Genomic DNA, 17,474 nt, shown 5'->3' with positions numbered 1-17,474 from the left:
CCGGTTTTGGTGCAATCAGATCATAAACCTTTGGAGGCCATAGTGCGAAAACCACTGAGTAAAGCACCCGGGCTACAAGATATGTTGCTGCAGCTGCAGAGGTATGATCTGAACATCACATACACACCAGGCAAGCACATGCACATCGCAGATGCACTGTCACGAGCCGTAGTCAGCGGAGAAGGAGAAAGCATCGACGAGAACCCCTGTGATGAGAAAGTTGTATGCGCCATGGAGGCCACAGATGCACTGGGTGAAGAAACACTCCACCAGCTGAAAGAGGCTACAGCAGCAGACGGTGTATTGCAAGCTGTGTGTGGGAGACATCTGAACGGCTGGCCTTTGAAAAGATACAGCCTGGACAAAAGTCTACACTGCTACTGGCTGATGCGACACAACATCAGCATCCAGAATGATATTGTGATGGTAGGACACAAAATCATCAGACCCCACAGCTTCAGAAAAGTAATCTTAGAGAAACTCCATCTAGCTCACCAGGGAGTACAGCGCACAAAAGCCAAAGCAAGAAAAGTCCTCTACTGGCTGGGCATGACACATGGCATAGAGACAATGGTGGAGAAATGCGTGCAGTGCCAACAGTTTCAGCCCCAGCAACAGAAAGAGCCGCTTATCACACATGAAGTCCCAGAGCTCCCGTGGATGAAAGTTGGAGCTGACATTTTCTAGCTGAGAGGTCAGTCATATCATTTGTTAGTGGACTATCTGACAAAATATCCTGATGTGCTAAACCTGCCTGATCTAACAGCTCATACAGTAATTCAGAAAATGAAGTCTGTTTTTGCCAGGCATGGGATCCCTAAAGAGCTGGTGAGCGATCATGTTCCATTCGCCAGTTATGAGATGAAGTCATTTGCTGCTTCATGGGAGTTCAAACTCACACACTCCAGCCGGGGATATCCACAGTCCGACGGACTCGCTGAGAGGACCATAAAGACTGTGAAACATGCACTGAAAAAGGCCATGCAAACTGGCACAGATCCACATCTGGTGCTGCTCTCATTGAGGAACACACCAGTGACAGGACTGAATGTGTCACCTGCACGAATGTTGATGGGAAGAGTCCTGCGGAGCACACTTCCATGCTCCAGTGCTGTGCTAAAGCAGTCAACCCCGCAGCACGTACACAGCAGGATACAGGACCTGCAGTCACAACAGCATCTGTACCACGACCGGGATGCTAAGCTTCTACTGGCCCTGAACCTAGGCACCACCGTACACATGCACTGCTGGTGCGGATGGGAGCCTGCCATAGTGACAAGCCAGAGACGTGAGCCCCGCTCCTACAATGTGCTGACACCAGCAGGAAAGGCATTTAGGAGGAACAGGCGACATCTGAGGAAGGTACATCCCAGTCTGTTCAGGGACACTGACCCCGACGGCAATACGGATGCAATGCTGTCACAGACACCCGAATCTAATGGTATACCACCACATGATCCTTCACCTGTGAGGACCGATGACTCGCCTACATACCACACCAGGAGTGGCAGAGCTATGAGGCGCCCTGTCAGATTCAGAAACTAATTCTTTGATCATCGTCCGAGTGGTTATGTGTGAAACTTAAGCGGTATTGATTGAAAAAAAAAAAAAAAAGAGGCAGAATAAGACTGGTGAATGCAATGTTGGAGTGTTCATCGACATATATACAAAGAATGCTTCATTAGAAGGTTTGATAATACTTGTTTAGTATTATTTACAGCAGTACCATTTTGCTAATATACGTGTCACTGAAGTGGTTTGTTCAATATTCGTCATGTTACAGTTCAAGGTGAAAAGAGGTGGTGTGCCTGGATTTGCAAACACATCTCATTCTTAGAAAAGGGGGATGTGGTGTATTTGATCGAGCACTCGGTGCTCCTCTATATTGGGCTGTCACACTTTGGGGGTGTTCTATGATTGATTGCTTGGATCAGGGACGTTACGTTGTCTCCGCCACTAAAGATGGAGTTGTTCGCAGTCTCGCCTCCGTGTGTGTTATTCTTTATAGCATAAGTACCCACAGTTAAGTGACAGTAATAAGGGCAAAAGCCACAACACCTGACAAACGCAGCAATCTCCCATGCCCGGACCTTCCAGTACCCCTTCAAAAGGTCAAATTTACTCACCAACTTGGCCGACCCAACCTGGTCAATACAGTCCTCCATGTGGGGAAGCGGAAAACAATCTGGCTTCGTCACACTATAAACTTTACGGAAATCTGAACAAAACCGTGGTGTATTGTCAGATTTCGGCACCAGGAGACGCAGTGAAGCCCAGCTGGAACCAGAGGGCTTTGCTATACCGTGGTCAAGCATATATTTAACCTCATCATCAAGAAACTTAGGCTTCTCTAGATGAACCCTATAAAACCTCTGCTTGATTGGCTTACACTCCCCAACATCAATGTCATGCTCCACCAAATGCGTACGACTAGGTGTATCGCCAAACGAATCTGAGGATACCGTTGTATCAGCCCCACCTGTCAGGACTAGTGGTTGGACCCAAAAGCAACACAGGGACCGGACAGAGTCTTTCACGGGCTTTATTAACAAAAGCAAGCAGAATCACTGTCTCAATAATGTCCAAACAGGAGAATGTCCACTTCGGAGATTCTCCGAGCCGATCCTCAGAACGGGCCGAACCGATGACGTGGTTCGGGCTGGGGACCCACCGGGAAAGCAGAGCGGGTGAGTCGAGCCGCACAGAAGAGTTAACTGCAGCAATGGCGAAACTCTCCGGAGAGCAGACTCGCTCAGTAGCTCTTTTCCTCTGGAAGCAGGGAGGAGGAAGGCGCAGATCAAACTCGGTGTCGAGAATCAGAAGGCAGGTCGGATCACCAGGGCAGAGACAGAGCAGGTTAGTCGGGGACGGACAGAGTCGGCAGCAGGCAGGCAGGCAGGAACAGAATGCTGGAAAGTCTCTCATCGGGAAGAACAATCTGGCACTGAGGGTGAGACACAGGGCAGGTTATACAGGCAGGGACAGGAAATGAGCAACAGGTGGAGGTGGTTACTGCTGACGGGGGTGCAGCCAGGCAGAGGGGGTGAGAGAGAGAGGGAAGCACTGCAGGTGGAAGAAATCAGGCTGATTAGGAGAGAGGTGTGAGGAGAGGCTGCAGAGGAGCAGACGTGACACCACCAACTGCTGTCGTTAAGGCCCATCCAAATGGCTGAACAAGCCATCCAGATTTTGCAGAGTCTCTGAGTTTTTAAGGTGACTGTAAAGCACAGCATCATCCGGAGCTGACACATCCTCCTCCCCATGCCCTGCCACCGCATGATGAGGGGACACCGGCACCACCAAGCAAACCGGACGAAAGCTGGACCCCTGGCTCTCCTGGTTGACTGCCTGCAGTTCCCGAGGATAGTATGGCTTGAACAAATTAACATGACAAAGCTGAGTAGGCGACCTGCGATTGGGAGTAGCTATCACATAGTTCTGATCAGACACCTTCTTCACCACAGAATATGGATCTGAAAACTTCGCTTGGAATGGAGATGAAACGAGGGGCAACAGGGCGAGTACCTGATCTCAGAGGAAAAAAAACCCACTTCTCAGCCTGGCGATCATACAACTTCTTCATCTTTCCCTATGCAGAGACTAAATTGTCCTTGGCCACCTCCTGTGCTCAGTACAGCTTGTACCGGGAACCACTAACATAATCAAGGAGGTTCTGGGGTGGCTGGACCTTTGCCCAGTTGTCCTGCAAAAGAGCTAGGGACCCTGCACCGTATGACCAAACACAAGGTCATTGAGACTAAACCCAGTGCTCTCCTGCACCACCTCCCTGGCCGCCAACAACAACCACGGTAACCCTCCTCCCCCTCTTTGTTCATTTGGGTACAGTATGCACGCAACATAGATTTAAGCGTTTGGTGAAAACGCTTCAGAGCACCTTGGCTCAGTGTGTGGTACACAGACTTCTGATTGTGAGCTATGTGCAGTGCAGTTGTTTCAACACCTGTGCAAAAAAACCAGATGAAAAGTTGGACCCCTGGTCTGACTGAATCACCCTAGGCACGCCAAAGATTGAAATAAACTGGGACAAAGCCCACACCACAGACCTGGCGGTGATAGAGCGCAAAGGGTATGCAGCCGGGTACGTCGTGCTCAAGCACATCACCGTCAACAGATAAAAGCAAGTCTTTCTACTGCTCGAAAGTTAAACCCGCACCTGGGCTTGATAACAAGGGCGGAGACAAGCCCTCGGCGCCAGCAGCAACCAGACCAGCTTCACCAGCCAACAAAACTTTTATTTTAAACAAATGCAAAAAAAAGACAAGAAAATTATAGCCTCACCAGCCCGAAACACCAAAAAACAATAAACAAAAACATTACAGAGTTATCAAACTGAAGCCAAAACACACCTGCCAAAGAGCAACCAAACTCACCATATAAGGCGAACTACGTCACCACAAACAGAGGGAATCCCCACAATCGCACTGGAGCGTAATCAACAGCTGGCCTCCCCCCACGGGCAACCAACCAACCAACAAACCAACCAACTAACTCGACTAACACGTGCTCCAATTCATACAAAGCGCTCAACCGGGCTAACAAACTTAAACAAACAACAAATGATATCTATTATATATATGCATGAAAATGGAAAAAAAAACCAACAAAAAAAAGAAAAGATCTTACCAAAACCCCAGTTGGGCTCCAAGTTCGGAGCAAAGAAAATGTTGCCAAGAAAAAACATGACATGGTTAGCTGTTTTGACTGGTTAGCTAGCTTTGCTAATTGGCTGCAGCAGGTAACACTTGAAGCGGTCGGCTGGTTGTTTGATATCAGCGTTCAGGCATTTTCCTGAGCAAAGACAACTGTTATTGGCAAGAGAAGAACACGACAGATAAGGAGGACCAGGACCAAGAAAAGTCTTCAAAGGGGGAAAACTTCAAATTGTTCCTGGATGTCAGCAACTCCGCTCACTACTTTGCCTGCTTGAGTTGGACATGTGCTGGACGGTGGATAAAGGGCCTTGCTGGAGACTCCTGACCATAACGTCAAAAAGGTAGGGATCGACGTGCTCTTGGATTTTTTTGGGAGGTTGTTCCTTGTCCACTGAAAGGTGGTGTCTCAGGTGGTTTTTCAATTCATTTTGTTTTATTTTTTTACTTTTATAATTTTGTTTTTATTGTAAACACACCTGCAAACCTTGGAACAATGTCTCTCTTGTGTTAATTTTCCCCAGGAAAAATTGTTCTATCTATTTTATGTATTTATTCATTTTCATGATCGTTCCTTGTTCACCCATACTGATTTAGGATGTTGATCCTTGTCCACTTGACAATGGTGTCTCTTTAAATTTTACATTTAAGAAAAATAACCCACTGTAAATACACCTGCACATCTTGGAAGAAGGTGTCTCTTTTGTTCATCTTCCCAAGTAATGATGAATTTTTTTTCGGTCATTTATATTGTTTTTGGATGTTGCTCCTTGTCCGCTGGAGACTGGTGTCTTCAGTGTTTGTATTTTTCAATATTGAGACTATTTATTTTCACTTTGAAGAAATCTGTAAACGATGGAAGAAGGTCTCTCTTGTTTTAATCTTCCGAAGCAATAATGATTATTATTATTATTTTTTAACTCTTCTTTGTCCACTTGAGAGTGGTGTCTCATTAGGCTTTTCAAGTCATTTATTTATTTTTTTACTTTTATAGTTTTTATTTTCATTGTAAAAACACCTGTATACATATGAGGGAGGTCTCTCTTATGTTCATCTTCCCAATGAATAATGATTATTATTTTTCATTTTTTTAAATTGTTCCTTGTCCACTTGAGAGCTGTCTCTTATTATGCTTTTTCAACTGAATTTTCACATGTATAATTTTGATAAAATTCACTGTGAAGACTCCTGTAAAACTTGAACAAAGGTCTCTCTTGTGTTAATCTTCCCAAGGAATACTTTTTTTATTCAGTTTTTTCATGATTGTTCTTTGTTCATTTGAGAGCGATGTCTCGTTAAACCTCTTAATTTTTATTTATATATTTTTATGCTTTTCATTTTCACTGCTAAGACATCTGTAAGCTTTTAAAAAGGAGGTCTTTCTTGTATTTATCTTCCCATGGAATAATTATTTTATCAATTTATTTAATTGAATTTTTATTTAATTTTTCCTTGTCTACTTGAGAGCGGTGTCTCATTATGCTTTTTCAACTGAATTTTCACTTGTTTAATTTCGGTAATATTCACTGTAACGACCCCTGCAAAACTTAGAAGAAGGTGTCTCTTGTGTTCATCTTCCCAAGGAATAATTAATTATAATAAATTTAAATACACCCTAGGAGGAAAGTCCTTTCTGTTTTAATCTTCCCAAGGAATAATAATTATTATTAATTAATTAATTAATGATTATCCTTTTTTTTAATTGTTCCTTGTCCACCTGAGAGTGGTGTCTCATTAGGCTTTTTAAACTGAATTTTCAAGGCTTTTCAAGTCGTGCATTTATTTTTTTTTACCTTTATAGTTTATATTGTCATTGTAAAGACACCTGTAAACATTTGAGGAAGGTGTCTCTTGTGTTAATCTTCCCATTGAATAATTTGTTTTTCATTTTTTTTATATTAGCTGTTGAATGTTGTTCCTTGTCCACTTGAGAGCGGTGTCTCATTTGGCTTTTTCAACTGAATTATCATTCATATAATTTCAGTAATGTTCGCTGTAAAGACACCTGTCAACCTTTGGCAAAGGTTCATCTTCCCAAGGAATAATTATTTTATTCATATATATATATATTTGATTGTTCCTTGTCCCTTTTAGAGCGGTATCCCATTAGACTTTTGAATTTTATTAATTATTATTTATTTTATGCTTTTTATCTTCTCTGTAAGGACATCTGTAAACTTTGAGGAAGGTCTCACTTGTACTAATCTTCCCTTTCTTGAGAGCTGTGTCTCAGACTTTTCAACTGTTTTTTCTTTTTGATTTTATGATTTTATTTTAACTGTAAAGACACCCGTAAACCTTAGAACAGGGGTGTCCAAACTTTTTGCAAAGAGGGCCAGATTTGGTAAGGTGAAAATGTGTGGGGGCCGACTATTCAGCCTGACATTCTTTGTACCATTAACATTAAATACAAATGAACTTTTTTTGGATTTTTTTTTAATTGCAAATGGCATACTTTTACTTTTACATTTTTTTCCATTAAGTTTTTACCGAAATCACAAACCACAAAAAATGAAGAAAACTATCAAGGATATCTAAGTTCATGTGGAACATTACATATTATTCACTATTATATGCTCACTGTAAACAAAATTCAAAACAGTGATCACAGCATATTTAAACTGTGATTTTGACCATCACAAAAAAATTAATTAACTGAGATTTAAGAATTTATTAAACTCAGAGGACTTAACAAATATCTTGCCTGCACTAATGTGAAGGGTGATACTGGGATCTTGACTGCAGTATGTAGTCCAGGTCTGGCTCAAGAGCAGTGGTTTTGATGCGTAAGATGTCACGCAGGTGAGAGTCACTCAGTCTCGTCCTCATGCGGCTCTTGTTAATGTTCATAACGGAGAATGTCTTCTCACACATGTATGTGGAGCCAAACAAGCTCAGCATTTTCTTAGCAAATGTCCGAATTGCTTGGAACCTACCTTCATCCAACTGGCGGTAGAAGTTGACAAGAGGGAGCTGTTGGTGCCGACTGCGATGCTCAGCGTCACACTGCAGCTCAATGAGCTCCAGCTGCAGGTGGTCTGGAGCGTCATCAGGGTCCACGGAGAAAGGAGAGGAAAAAAGCGTGATCTCCTTTTCAATAGCTGCAAAGTCCCGAAAGCGCTGCTGAAATTCCTCAACCAGAGATGAGATGTCTGCTGCATACTTTGTCATTTGCGCACTGATATTGTTCTGTGGGAAACTGGTCATAATTTCCTGCAGCGATGAGAAATGTGCGGTATTGGGCTGCGCCTGTGACAGGTGCCTTTGGAAAAGTAGCAGCTTGGTCCGAAAGGCTTTGATGTGTGAATACAGTTGGCTTACCACTGCATTTTGCCCTTGAAGGCTTGTGTTCAGCGCATTCAGATGTCGCGTTATGTCAACTAAAAATCCCAAATCAGCCAGCCACACAGGATCATTTAATTGTGGCATGGGTTGTCCCTTTTTTGTCAAGAATTGTCCAATTTCCTCCCTGAGAGAGAAGAAGCGCTGCAGTGCAGACCCCCGACTGAGCCATCTTACGTCGTTGTGATACAAAACATCTCCGTATTCAGCCTGGATGTCGAGAAGAAACTGTTGAAACTGACGGTGGCACAGCGCTTTGGAGCGAATATAATTAATAGCCTTTATCACGGGTTTCATAACATTATCATACTTCATATATTTGGCACAGAGAACTTCTTGATGAATAATACAGTGGAGTTTAATAGCGCTGCCTCCTTCTTCGCTGACTTTGTTACACACAAGGGTTGATAATCCACTGCGTTCGCCAGCCATGGCAGGTGCGCCGTCCGTAATAATCCCGGTGACTTTATTCCACTGTAGTTTCATGTCATCTACGGCGGAACAAAGAGAAACAAATAAATCTGTTCCTCTTGTTTGGCCCTTCAGACTCTGGAGGTCCAGAAGCTCTTCACTCACGTTTATGTCATTGTCCACTCCTCTCAAAAAGATCAGTAACTGAGCGGTGTCGGATGCATCCGTGCTTTCATCGCAGGCTAACGAGAAAAAGTCAAACTCAGTTCCTTTTGCCTCTAACTGTCTCTTAATATCTAATGAAACGTCTTCAATTCTCCGTACCACAGTGTTACGAGCCAGGCAAATATTGGCAAACTCTTGCTTCTTGGCGGGACAAATTTTCTCAACAATTTTCATCTCACAGTCTTTAATAAATTCACCCTCAGTGAAAGGTTTGCAGTGCTTTGCAATCAGCGTTGCCACCTCGTAGCTTGCCTTTGTGGTATTTTCATTTGAGTCACGGGCTCTTGTGAAAAAGCACTGCTGTGCCGTTAAAACAGCTTCCAGTTGCTTCACTTTTTCACCGCGTTCGTTCCCAGTTAGCTTGTCGTAGCTAGCATGTTTCGTCTGGTAGTGCCTCTTGATGTTGCATTCCTTGAAAACAGCCACAGTCTCTTGGCAAATTAGGCAGACACAGTTGTTTCGTATTTCAGTGAAAAAATAATCCAATTTCCACCTGTCCTGGAAGCGGCGGCCCTCGCAGTCAACTTTCCGCTTTTTGTTTAGAGTCGCCATGTTAGAAATGGGCGTGGCTGAAATGATCACGCAAGGCCAAGGGTCACGGCAGCCAGGGTGCGGCCACAGGGCTACTGCCATCTTCTGGTGAAAAGTAAAATAGCTTTTTTGTACATATGTATTTTATACTGTGGTCAACAGTGCTGGCGGGCCGCATATTATTGATTTTATGATAGAGGCCGCGGGCCGGTAAAAATTTGACCACGGGCCGCAATTGGCCCGGGGGCCGGACTTTGGACATGTCTGCCTTAGAAGAAGGTCTCTCTTGTGTTTATTTTACCAAGGAAAAATTTTTTTGTATTATTTTATTTATTGTCATAATTGTTCCTTGTCCATTTGATAGCTTTATCTCGTTAAACCTTTCAGTTTATATTTATATATTTTTAAGGTTTTTATTTTCACTGTAGCTTTAACTTTAAGTGTTTGATTTTTTATTACTATGCTTTTTTTACTGTAAAGACACCTGTTAACCTTGGACGAAGGTCTCTCTTGTGTTAATCTTCCCAAGGAATAATACTTTTATTCATGTGTACATTTCTTTGATTGTCCCTCTTCCCTTTGAGAGTGTTGTCTCACTAGGCTTTACAATTTAATTATGAATTTATTTATTTTTATGCTTTTTATTTTCATTGTAAAGACACCTGCAAACCTTGGAAGAAGGTCTTTCTTATGTTTTTCTTCCCAAATAATAATTATTTTTTTCTTTATGTATGTTGTTTTTTGAATGTTCCACTTGAATGTCTTTTTGAATGTCCACTTGAGAGCGGTGTCTCATTATGCTTTTTCAATTGAATTTTCACTTGTTTAATTTCGGTAATATTCACTGTAATGACACCTGCAGACCTTGGAAGAAGGTGTCTTTTGCTCATCTTCCCAAGGATTAATTATTCTATTCATTTATTTTAAAAATTATATTTGTTCCTTGTCCACTGGAGAGCGGTGTCTGAAGAGGCTTTTTAATTTAATTATTAATTAATTTACTTTTATACTTTTTATGTTCACTGTAAAGACAACTGTGAACCTTGGACGAAGGTCTCTCTTGTGTCCATCTCCTAAAGGAATAATTATTTTAGTCATTTTTATTATTTTTTTTTTTTCCTTCCACACTTGAGAGTGGTGTCTCATTGGGCTTTTCAATTTCTGTATTTTTTTTTTTTTTTAACTTTTATGCTTTTTAGTTTTTTTTTGTAATTTTAATTGTAAAGTGAAGTTTCATATGTGTTAATGATCTGAAGTAATAATTAATTAATTTATTTTTTATTTTTTTTAATCATTCCTTTTCCATCTGAGAGTTGTGTCTCATGAGGCTTTTTAATTTTATTATTTATTTATTTACATATAAACAACTGTGAACTTTGGAAGACAGTCTCTCCTATGTTAATCTTCCCAAGGAATAATGATTATTCATTTTTATTTTCAAAAATCCTCCTTGTCCATTTATGAACCACCCTTATTGCTTTGATAACTGTGTGTGGCCTCCCTTTTTGTTGCCGGCCTTGAGCCAGGTGGTAACAAATGGGGACTCGTCTGGGATTTGCTTTGCAGTTTAAGGCTCTTTAGTGCTGTGTATCTGGAAATTGTGGATTTTTGAGGGGAGTGTTTTCACACAGGTTTGCTTGCTCTGGTAGTTGTCTATTTTGATCAAGTTTGGCCTGCTCTACTTTCTGCGCTGCCAGTCGGGGTGAGGGCTGTGAAATCATTGGGACCCTTATTCCTGATAGGCATAAGCAATGAGGGGCACTAGCTGTCTCCATTGATCCCTTTTTTGTTTTAGTTTGTTGTTTTTGTGCGGTATGTGGTTAGTGCAGTTGCTCGGGGCACTCCATGGCTGTCTAGGTGACTTTCAGCATGCTGAAAGTTAACCGGGTCACTGGGCTTTGTGCTTAATCTATCCCGCCGCTAACCTGCATGAAGACTAGGGTTGAGTGAGTCAGTTAGTATTGGTTCGGCAGATAGCTAGAGGGATGGGGTTCCATCTTTGAGGCAGCCTCTCACCCTGTTGGGTAGTGGCGAACATTTTGTAAAATGGCTTCAACTGAGCATTTTTTTCAGTCTCCAAATGGAAATGTGTTGAACTCTTACAAAAAAGAGCAGCTGTTGAAACTGGCTGATCATTATGGTATTGAGCTTCCTGAGAAGGCTAATAATGGTGAATTGTCGGTTACATTAGAGAGCCATTTGTTGGAAGAAAAAATGTTGTCTGTCTGCTTCAGTGTGTGCTCACTGGTAAGGCTCAGGAGGCTTTTTCAGCCTTGATTGTCTCTGATAGTGGTAGCTATCAGGTGGTGAAAACAGCAGTTCCTAAGGTATATGAATTGGTACCTGAAGGCTATCGACAGAAGTTCAGATCCCTTAGAAAAGAGAGACAGTCCCACACTGAATTTGCAACAGTCAAATATTTGGGAAAAGTTGTTGGGCTGGGAAAGGTGCGTCCAGTGAGAGCAAATGTTTTGAAAGTTGACCAGTTTCCTGTTCCAGCTACCAGCAAAGAACTTTCTCGTTTCTTGGGCATGGTCGGCTATTATCGTGGGTTTTGTAAAGACTTCTTCACCGTGGTCGCTCCACTCACTGCTCCTCTCAGGCCACCAGTTCAGTTTGAATGGTCTCCCTCATGTCAGGAAGTTTCTGAGTCTGTGAAGTCTTTGTTGTGTTCTGCCCCTGTCTTAGCAGCCCCACAGATGGACCAGCCTCTCTCACTGTACGCTGATGCTAGTAAGGTGGGAGCTGGTGCTGTGCTCATGCTGACCAATGAAAATGGTGTGGACTGTCCGGTGAGTTTCTTTTCAAAAGAGTTCAACTTACACCAGTTGAATTACTGTATCATTGGAAAGGAGGCTCTGGCTCTGATCTGGACACTAAAACACTTTGAGGTTTATGTTGGGGTCGAGTTAGACCTTCAGTGGTGGACACCGATCACAATCCCTTGACATTTCTCCACTCACTCCAAAACCCAAACCAACGGCTTATGCGCTGGTGACTTCTCCTCCAGCCATATCATTTAGACATACGGCATGTTAAAGCAGCAGAAAACGCAGCGGCTGATGCCACGTCTGGAGCCATGACTGTATAAATTAACTTGTGTTTTCTCCCTGCAGTGTCTCTCTTTCTGCCCCTTCTGGTAATCTTCTCCTAAATGCTTCTTAGGTACCTTAAGTTGCTGAGGGGATGGCCTTAATGGTCAGTTTGAGCCTGCCTGTGGTGTTAGACATTTTACACGTTAACATTTATGTACCAGAGCGTCTTTGAATACATACCTTGTTTGAGTGTTGTTTTGAGTGATGATGAGGGACTTCACAGCTGGTTTGAATGTAGGGCTGCACCTAACCATATCTTTTTAATCAATTAATCTATCGATTTTTCCCATGAATCTATCGAGATTTTTTTTTTATTGATCTGACTATTATTTTTTTATTACTCGATTAATATGACAACGAATTTTACCTTAATACCATTTTAAAATTTGTCATTTATATTTCAATATTTTATTCAATCATCTTCAATCATGACAGAGAATAGACTGCAGGGCATTATTCCCCAACAAAAAATAGACCAGTCTTAACTGGTAATCTGTGTTTTACAGTCTGATATAAAGTCTCTCCAAAATAAAATGAATGCAAGAGCTTGTTCCATTCAAGTAAAAGGAATGTAGTGCAATCTACATTTAGCAGTCCAACAGCAGAATAAATCAAACAATGTAAAACACAAGTCACTTTTAGGAGGAGTAACAATACAGTTGCTGTTTGTTACAGTAACAAACCTCAAATCTAGCAGTCCAACAAAACATCTTACAGTAAAATTAGTGCAATTTGAATGACACTCTAACTTTTCTCTAACAGAAATAATTATAACTAGTACATTCTTTCTGCATCAAAATAGTCCAGCCTTAACCGGGCCTTAAGGCATATCACTCCAGTCATTTATGAAGTTGCGCGAGCTCCTGCACAGCTGACAACCCCGTCCTGTAAATGTTTCAAAATAGTATTTACCTAATCCATTATGTCGACTGTAACAGTTGAAATCGTGGAACGTACCTTTAAGATGTATTGCTACGTTGCTAGAGGAATGACGCCATTAGGTGGCGCCTTGTTTTTCCTTGAGTTAGTTTTGAGCCGCGCTCTCACCAAGAACGGATACCAGCGACTGAACTCCAGTGTTATTTTTCGCCTCTCGACTCATCAGTAACGTTAGGGTTCGTGTGGACACTATTTTATTCATGTATGATTAAATAGTAGCCGTACAACGCGACTTCCCGGCTGGAGTTTTCCAACATCGGTAGACCGTTTTGATTATTTTGCAACGAGGTGGAGGACGGATACTTGAGCTTTGAGTTTGAACTTTTATCTCCGCCGCACATCCGTGCATGTCTGTCCTCTCTTCCTGTCGGCTCCTTTCTACCTGTGTGGAACCCTGCTCTCTGCCCGTGTGGATTTCTGCCATGCATGCCCGTACGGTTTCTGCCGGTTTTTGGATTGACTTGTCACTGTGAGGATTTGTAAGGATTTCCGTAAAGGAAGAATAACTGACCTGATCCCTGATTTAATGCCTGCTGTATGGACTGTCTGTTGAGCCGAACAACTTAGTTAAGACATGAGAGGAAGAGAGGAGAAAACTGTGACTGTGAGTAACTACCGACCATAAAATTTAACTGAACAAACTCACTAAAAAAAAAAAAAAAAGACCTAAGATTAGACACTATGGCGACTCACCCTGACTTGACAGAACCCGAGGACGACACTGACTTTGAGGCTCTCCCCAGCCCAGGTTCACCCAGGCAGACCAATGCAGACCTCAAACAAAAAGTAAAGAGCTTGCAAGCTGAAGTTGACATGCTCCAGCGGTGTCTACGGGACTCTCTCGATCTACAGGGAAAAATTTTGGAACGTTGGGACCGAGATGGCAAGTTCACCACCTCAAGCCCCCCTGCTAACCCCACCAATTCCACCCCAGTAGCTACCTCAACACCCTATGTGCCAGCCACCTCCATCAGGAGACCTGGATATTCCCAGGTTGCAACGCCTGCTCATGCCCGAGCCGCTGAAACTGCCTCACACCTCCAGTCAAGTTCCCTTGAACTGAGCAATACAACCAGAGTCCTTGCAGCAGCGTTGCACCATGCTAAACTGGAGCCGCCTGTATTTGCTGGTGATGGTTGGATTCTTCCGGACGATTGGCTGCACTCTGTTAATACATATAGGTCTTCCCTTGACTTGTCAGATGCTCAGATCCTATGAGAACTACCACGCTCTCTGGCTGGAGAGGCAAGAAAATGGTTCAGTGTGCTCAATACTCATGTTGTTAACTGGACAGAAAACGGAGCTGCTGAGGCTACTGGAGAGCTACAACGACCTGTTTGATGGTCACCTTGGTCGCACCTCACTGGCTGAACATGTCATTGTCACGGGTGATGCTAAACCTGTAAACCTCCCCCCTTACCGCACCTCTCCCGTGAAAAAACAAATCATCGAGGACCAAGTGCAAAAGATGCTACAGGAGGGCATCATTGAGCCCGCATCGGGGCCATGGGCTGCCCTGTGGTCATTGTGAACAGACCCCCACGTGAGCCAAGATTTTGTGTAGACTTTCGAGGTCTCAATCAGCTGACAATAAAAGACTCTTATCCACTGCCACGTGTGGATAAATCCCTTGACTTCCTGTCCAGAGGGAAGTTACTTTCCACCCTAGACCTTGCTCGAGGTTATTGGCAGGTGGCCGTTGCTGAAGAATCAAGGCCAAAACTGCTTTCATTACACACTGCGGCCTGTTCCAGTTCAGAGTCCTCCCCTTTGGCCTCAGCAACGCACCAGCGACATTTCAGAGGCTTATGAACACTGTCCTGGCTGGCCTCATTTACAGATCCTGTGCGGTTTATCTGGATGACATTGTCGTGGCTTCACCTACTTTTGAGCAACATCTGGCAGATCTGGAGGAAGTCCTGGCCAGATTGAGATTGGCTGGCTTGTCCCTGAAACTGAGCAAGTGTCAGTTCTGCCTCAGTGAGCTGACCTTCCTTGGTTATCGTGTCACCCGTCTGGCATACACCCAGACCCTGACAAAGTAAAAAGCTGTGATGGAATTTAAAGTGCCAACATCTGCAAAACATGTGCGACAGTTCCTTGGCTTGTCAGATTATTACCGTCGCTCCGTCAAGGATTATGCTCGTCATGCAGAACCGCTCTTCGCCCTCACAAAAAAAGATGCACCATTCACCTGGGACAGCAAATGCCAAGCAGCCATGGATCTCTTGAGAAACTGCATAACCTCAGCACCTGTCTTAAGGTTCCCTGACCCTTCTTCATTCATGCAGATGCATGTGACTCTGGCCTCGGAGCTGCACTGATGCAGAGAAACGATGAAGGCAGAGATGTTGCTGTGGCATATGCTAGTCGTGCTCTACATAAGTCTGAGAAACCATACTCCACTCCAGAGAAAGAGTGTTTGGCTGTCATTTGGGCCTTAGAGCATATCACCCACAAACTAATGCAACTGAACGTGTCAACCGCACTCTCAAAACAGCCATGCATACGTGGGAGACAAACACACAGCATGGGACAAGTACATTCCCCAGATCTGTTTTGCACTGCGCACCGTGCCTCACAAGAGCACGGGTCTTAGTCCCTCGATGTTGTATGGGCGAGAGCTGGAGACTCCCCTAGACCTGGTCACGCAACCCTCTGAGGATGGCGTCGATGAACCTGGTGTCCCCTATCCTGAGTGCCTGCCTCACTTCAAGAAGCACATGATCATGCTCGGGCGGTGCTAGCTGTGAGCCACGATCGTCAAAAACGCTATTATGACTTAAGGCGTCGCCATGCCTCTACAAAATAGGTGACCTTGTGAGAGTGAAGTCTCACCCCCGATCAGATGCAATCACAAACTTTACAGTAAAGTTGGCCCCACTGTACACTGGCCCGTATCGCGTCTCTCAAAAGATGTCTGATGTGAATTACAGACTCAGTAAAGTTGACACAGGTGGGGATGCTGGAGTCTTTCATGTCGTGAACCTGCAACCATTCCACGCATGGGACACGGCTTCTCCCAGCAAACGTGCAGGGCATGTGACTGCTGATGGAAAGAACCCTGATTTCCCTGCGGCCCACTTGCCCTCTAACCTGGATTGTCCTGAACAAAGCGGTTCAAGCTGCAACGACACTGACCCTGACGGAAATCCCTTTGTCCAGAACTTTTCATGTGAAAGACTGTTGAAATGACTTGTGAAACTGAAAGCCATGACTTGCCACTGACTGACTTGGTCCCTGCCCCTACAGACCGTTACAACCTGAGACCAAGACGAGTCCCCAGAGTAACCTCTGGATGGTCAGACTCCAGATGGACTAGCTCTTACCACACTGACCGACTTGACCTGAAGTAGAATGGATTTTTTTTTGTTTTTGGTCATTTCTCGTGTGTTAATATCAAAACTGAGGTTATTGCATAAGTGGTTTACGTTCTTTATGCAGCCTGATAGAGCAGCAGTGAGTGTTGTTTTGTATTAAGCAAAGTTTCCTGATACGCAGTAAGTTTAAGAGCTGTTTCACTGTAGTATTTCTAGGTAAATGCATAAAATGGGATATTTCATTCTGTTTGTCTAAGATGCCTGAATATGTTTTATTTTTCTGCTTAATCGGGACTTTCATTAGGTAATGTACTGCCATGTATGTCAGCTACTCCGATGCTTTGCTGTTTATTACCCTGTTTGGTTTGGTCAACTTGCCTGCTTAGCCATGTAGGAGCATGTTAAGTATAGACTGTCTCAGTGTGTACGGCTGAGGTCAGCCTTTGTCTTACCAGGGGGCAATATGTACACGAGGCTTCGCCCCGGCCGTGGTTGAATGTTGGAATGAAATTCTGGTTGGAACCTCATTCTTCAAAGGAGGGGGTATGATGAACCTTCCCGCTCTGCCTGTCTGTTCCCACTCTGCTGCCTCGTTGCGGGTCGAGGAGCTGTTTGAGGTGGAGCTGGGAGGGCCGTCTTTATTTCAGTCCTGCCTATCTGGGTTTGCTTTGTAGGAAGCCATAAAAGACTGCCTTTCTGGGAGGTTCACTCTCTCTCTCAGCTGGGCCTCCTGCATCCACCTCAGCCATCTTTCTTTCTTTGGTGTGTTTGCACCAGCCAACACACTTGACACCCAATTTTCACCCACCCGCACCTCTGACATGACTGATTACTGTCGTACTCACACATGTCATATGTTACTTTAATTTCGTTGATCATTTATGTAGAATAAATTACTTATTGCTTTGATAACTGTGTGTGGCCTCCCTTTTTGTTGCTGG

At 43.6% G+C, this 17,474-nt stretch overlaps 1 protein-coding gene across 1 annotated transcript; it reads right to left on the bottom strand.

Moving 5' to 3' along the window:
* Window positions 1-7,379: 7,379 nt before the first annotated feature.
* LOC148189238 (general transcription factor II-I repeat domain-containing protein 2-like) lies at window positions 7,380-9,281 on the bottom strand. The gene is made up of 2 exons (XM_088079466.1): window positions 8,162-9,281; window positions 7,380-7,996 (listed from the first exon to the last, which is right to left on the bottom strand). The coding sequence occupies exons 1-2, from the start codon at window positions 9,279-9,281 to the stop codon at window positions 7,380-7,382; spliced, it is 1,737 nt and encodes a 578-aa protein (XP_087935592.1).
* Between the last annotated feature and the right edge of the window lie 8,193 nt (window positions 9,282-17,474).

Source organism: Plectropomus leopardus, chromosome 7, assembly GCF_026936395.1.
Source record: "Plectropomus leopardus strain MGB_pleo_1.0 chromosome 7, ASM2693639v1, whole genome shotgun sequence".
In the NCBI taxonomy this organism is placed as follows: Eukaryota; Metazoa; Chordata; class Actinopteri; order Perciformes; family Serranidae; genus Plectropomus; species Plectropomus leopardus.
Note: the sequence above shows the minus strand (reverse complement) of the source record. Positions and strands in the feature narration are given on the sequence as shown.

Excerpts from the sequence above, each read along its gene's own strand:
- LOC148189238 (XM_088079466.1), bottom strand. The coding sequence starts at position 9,281 with ATGGCAGTAGCCCTGTGGCCGCACCCTGGCTGCCGTGACCCTTGGCCT. Across the intron at positions 7,997-8,161 it reads GCTCAGTCGGGGGTCTGCAC|CAGTGGTAAGCCAACTGTAT; the intron begins TGCAGCGCTTCT and ends AAGGGCAAAATG.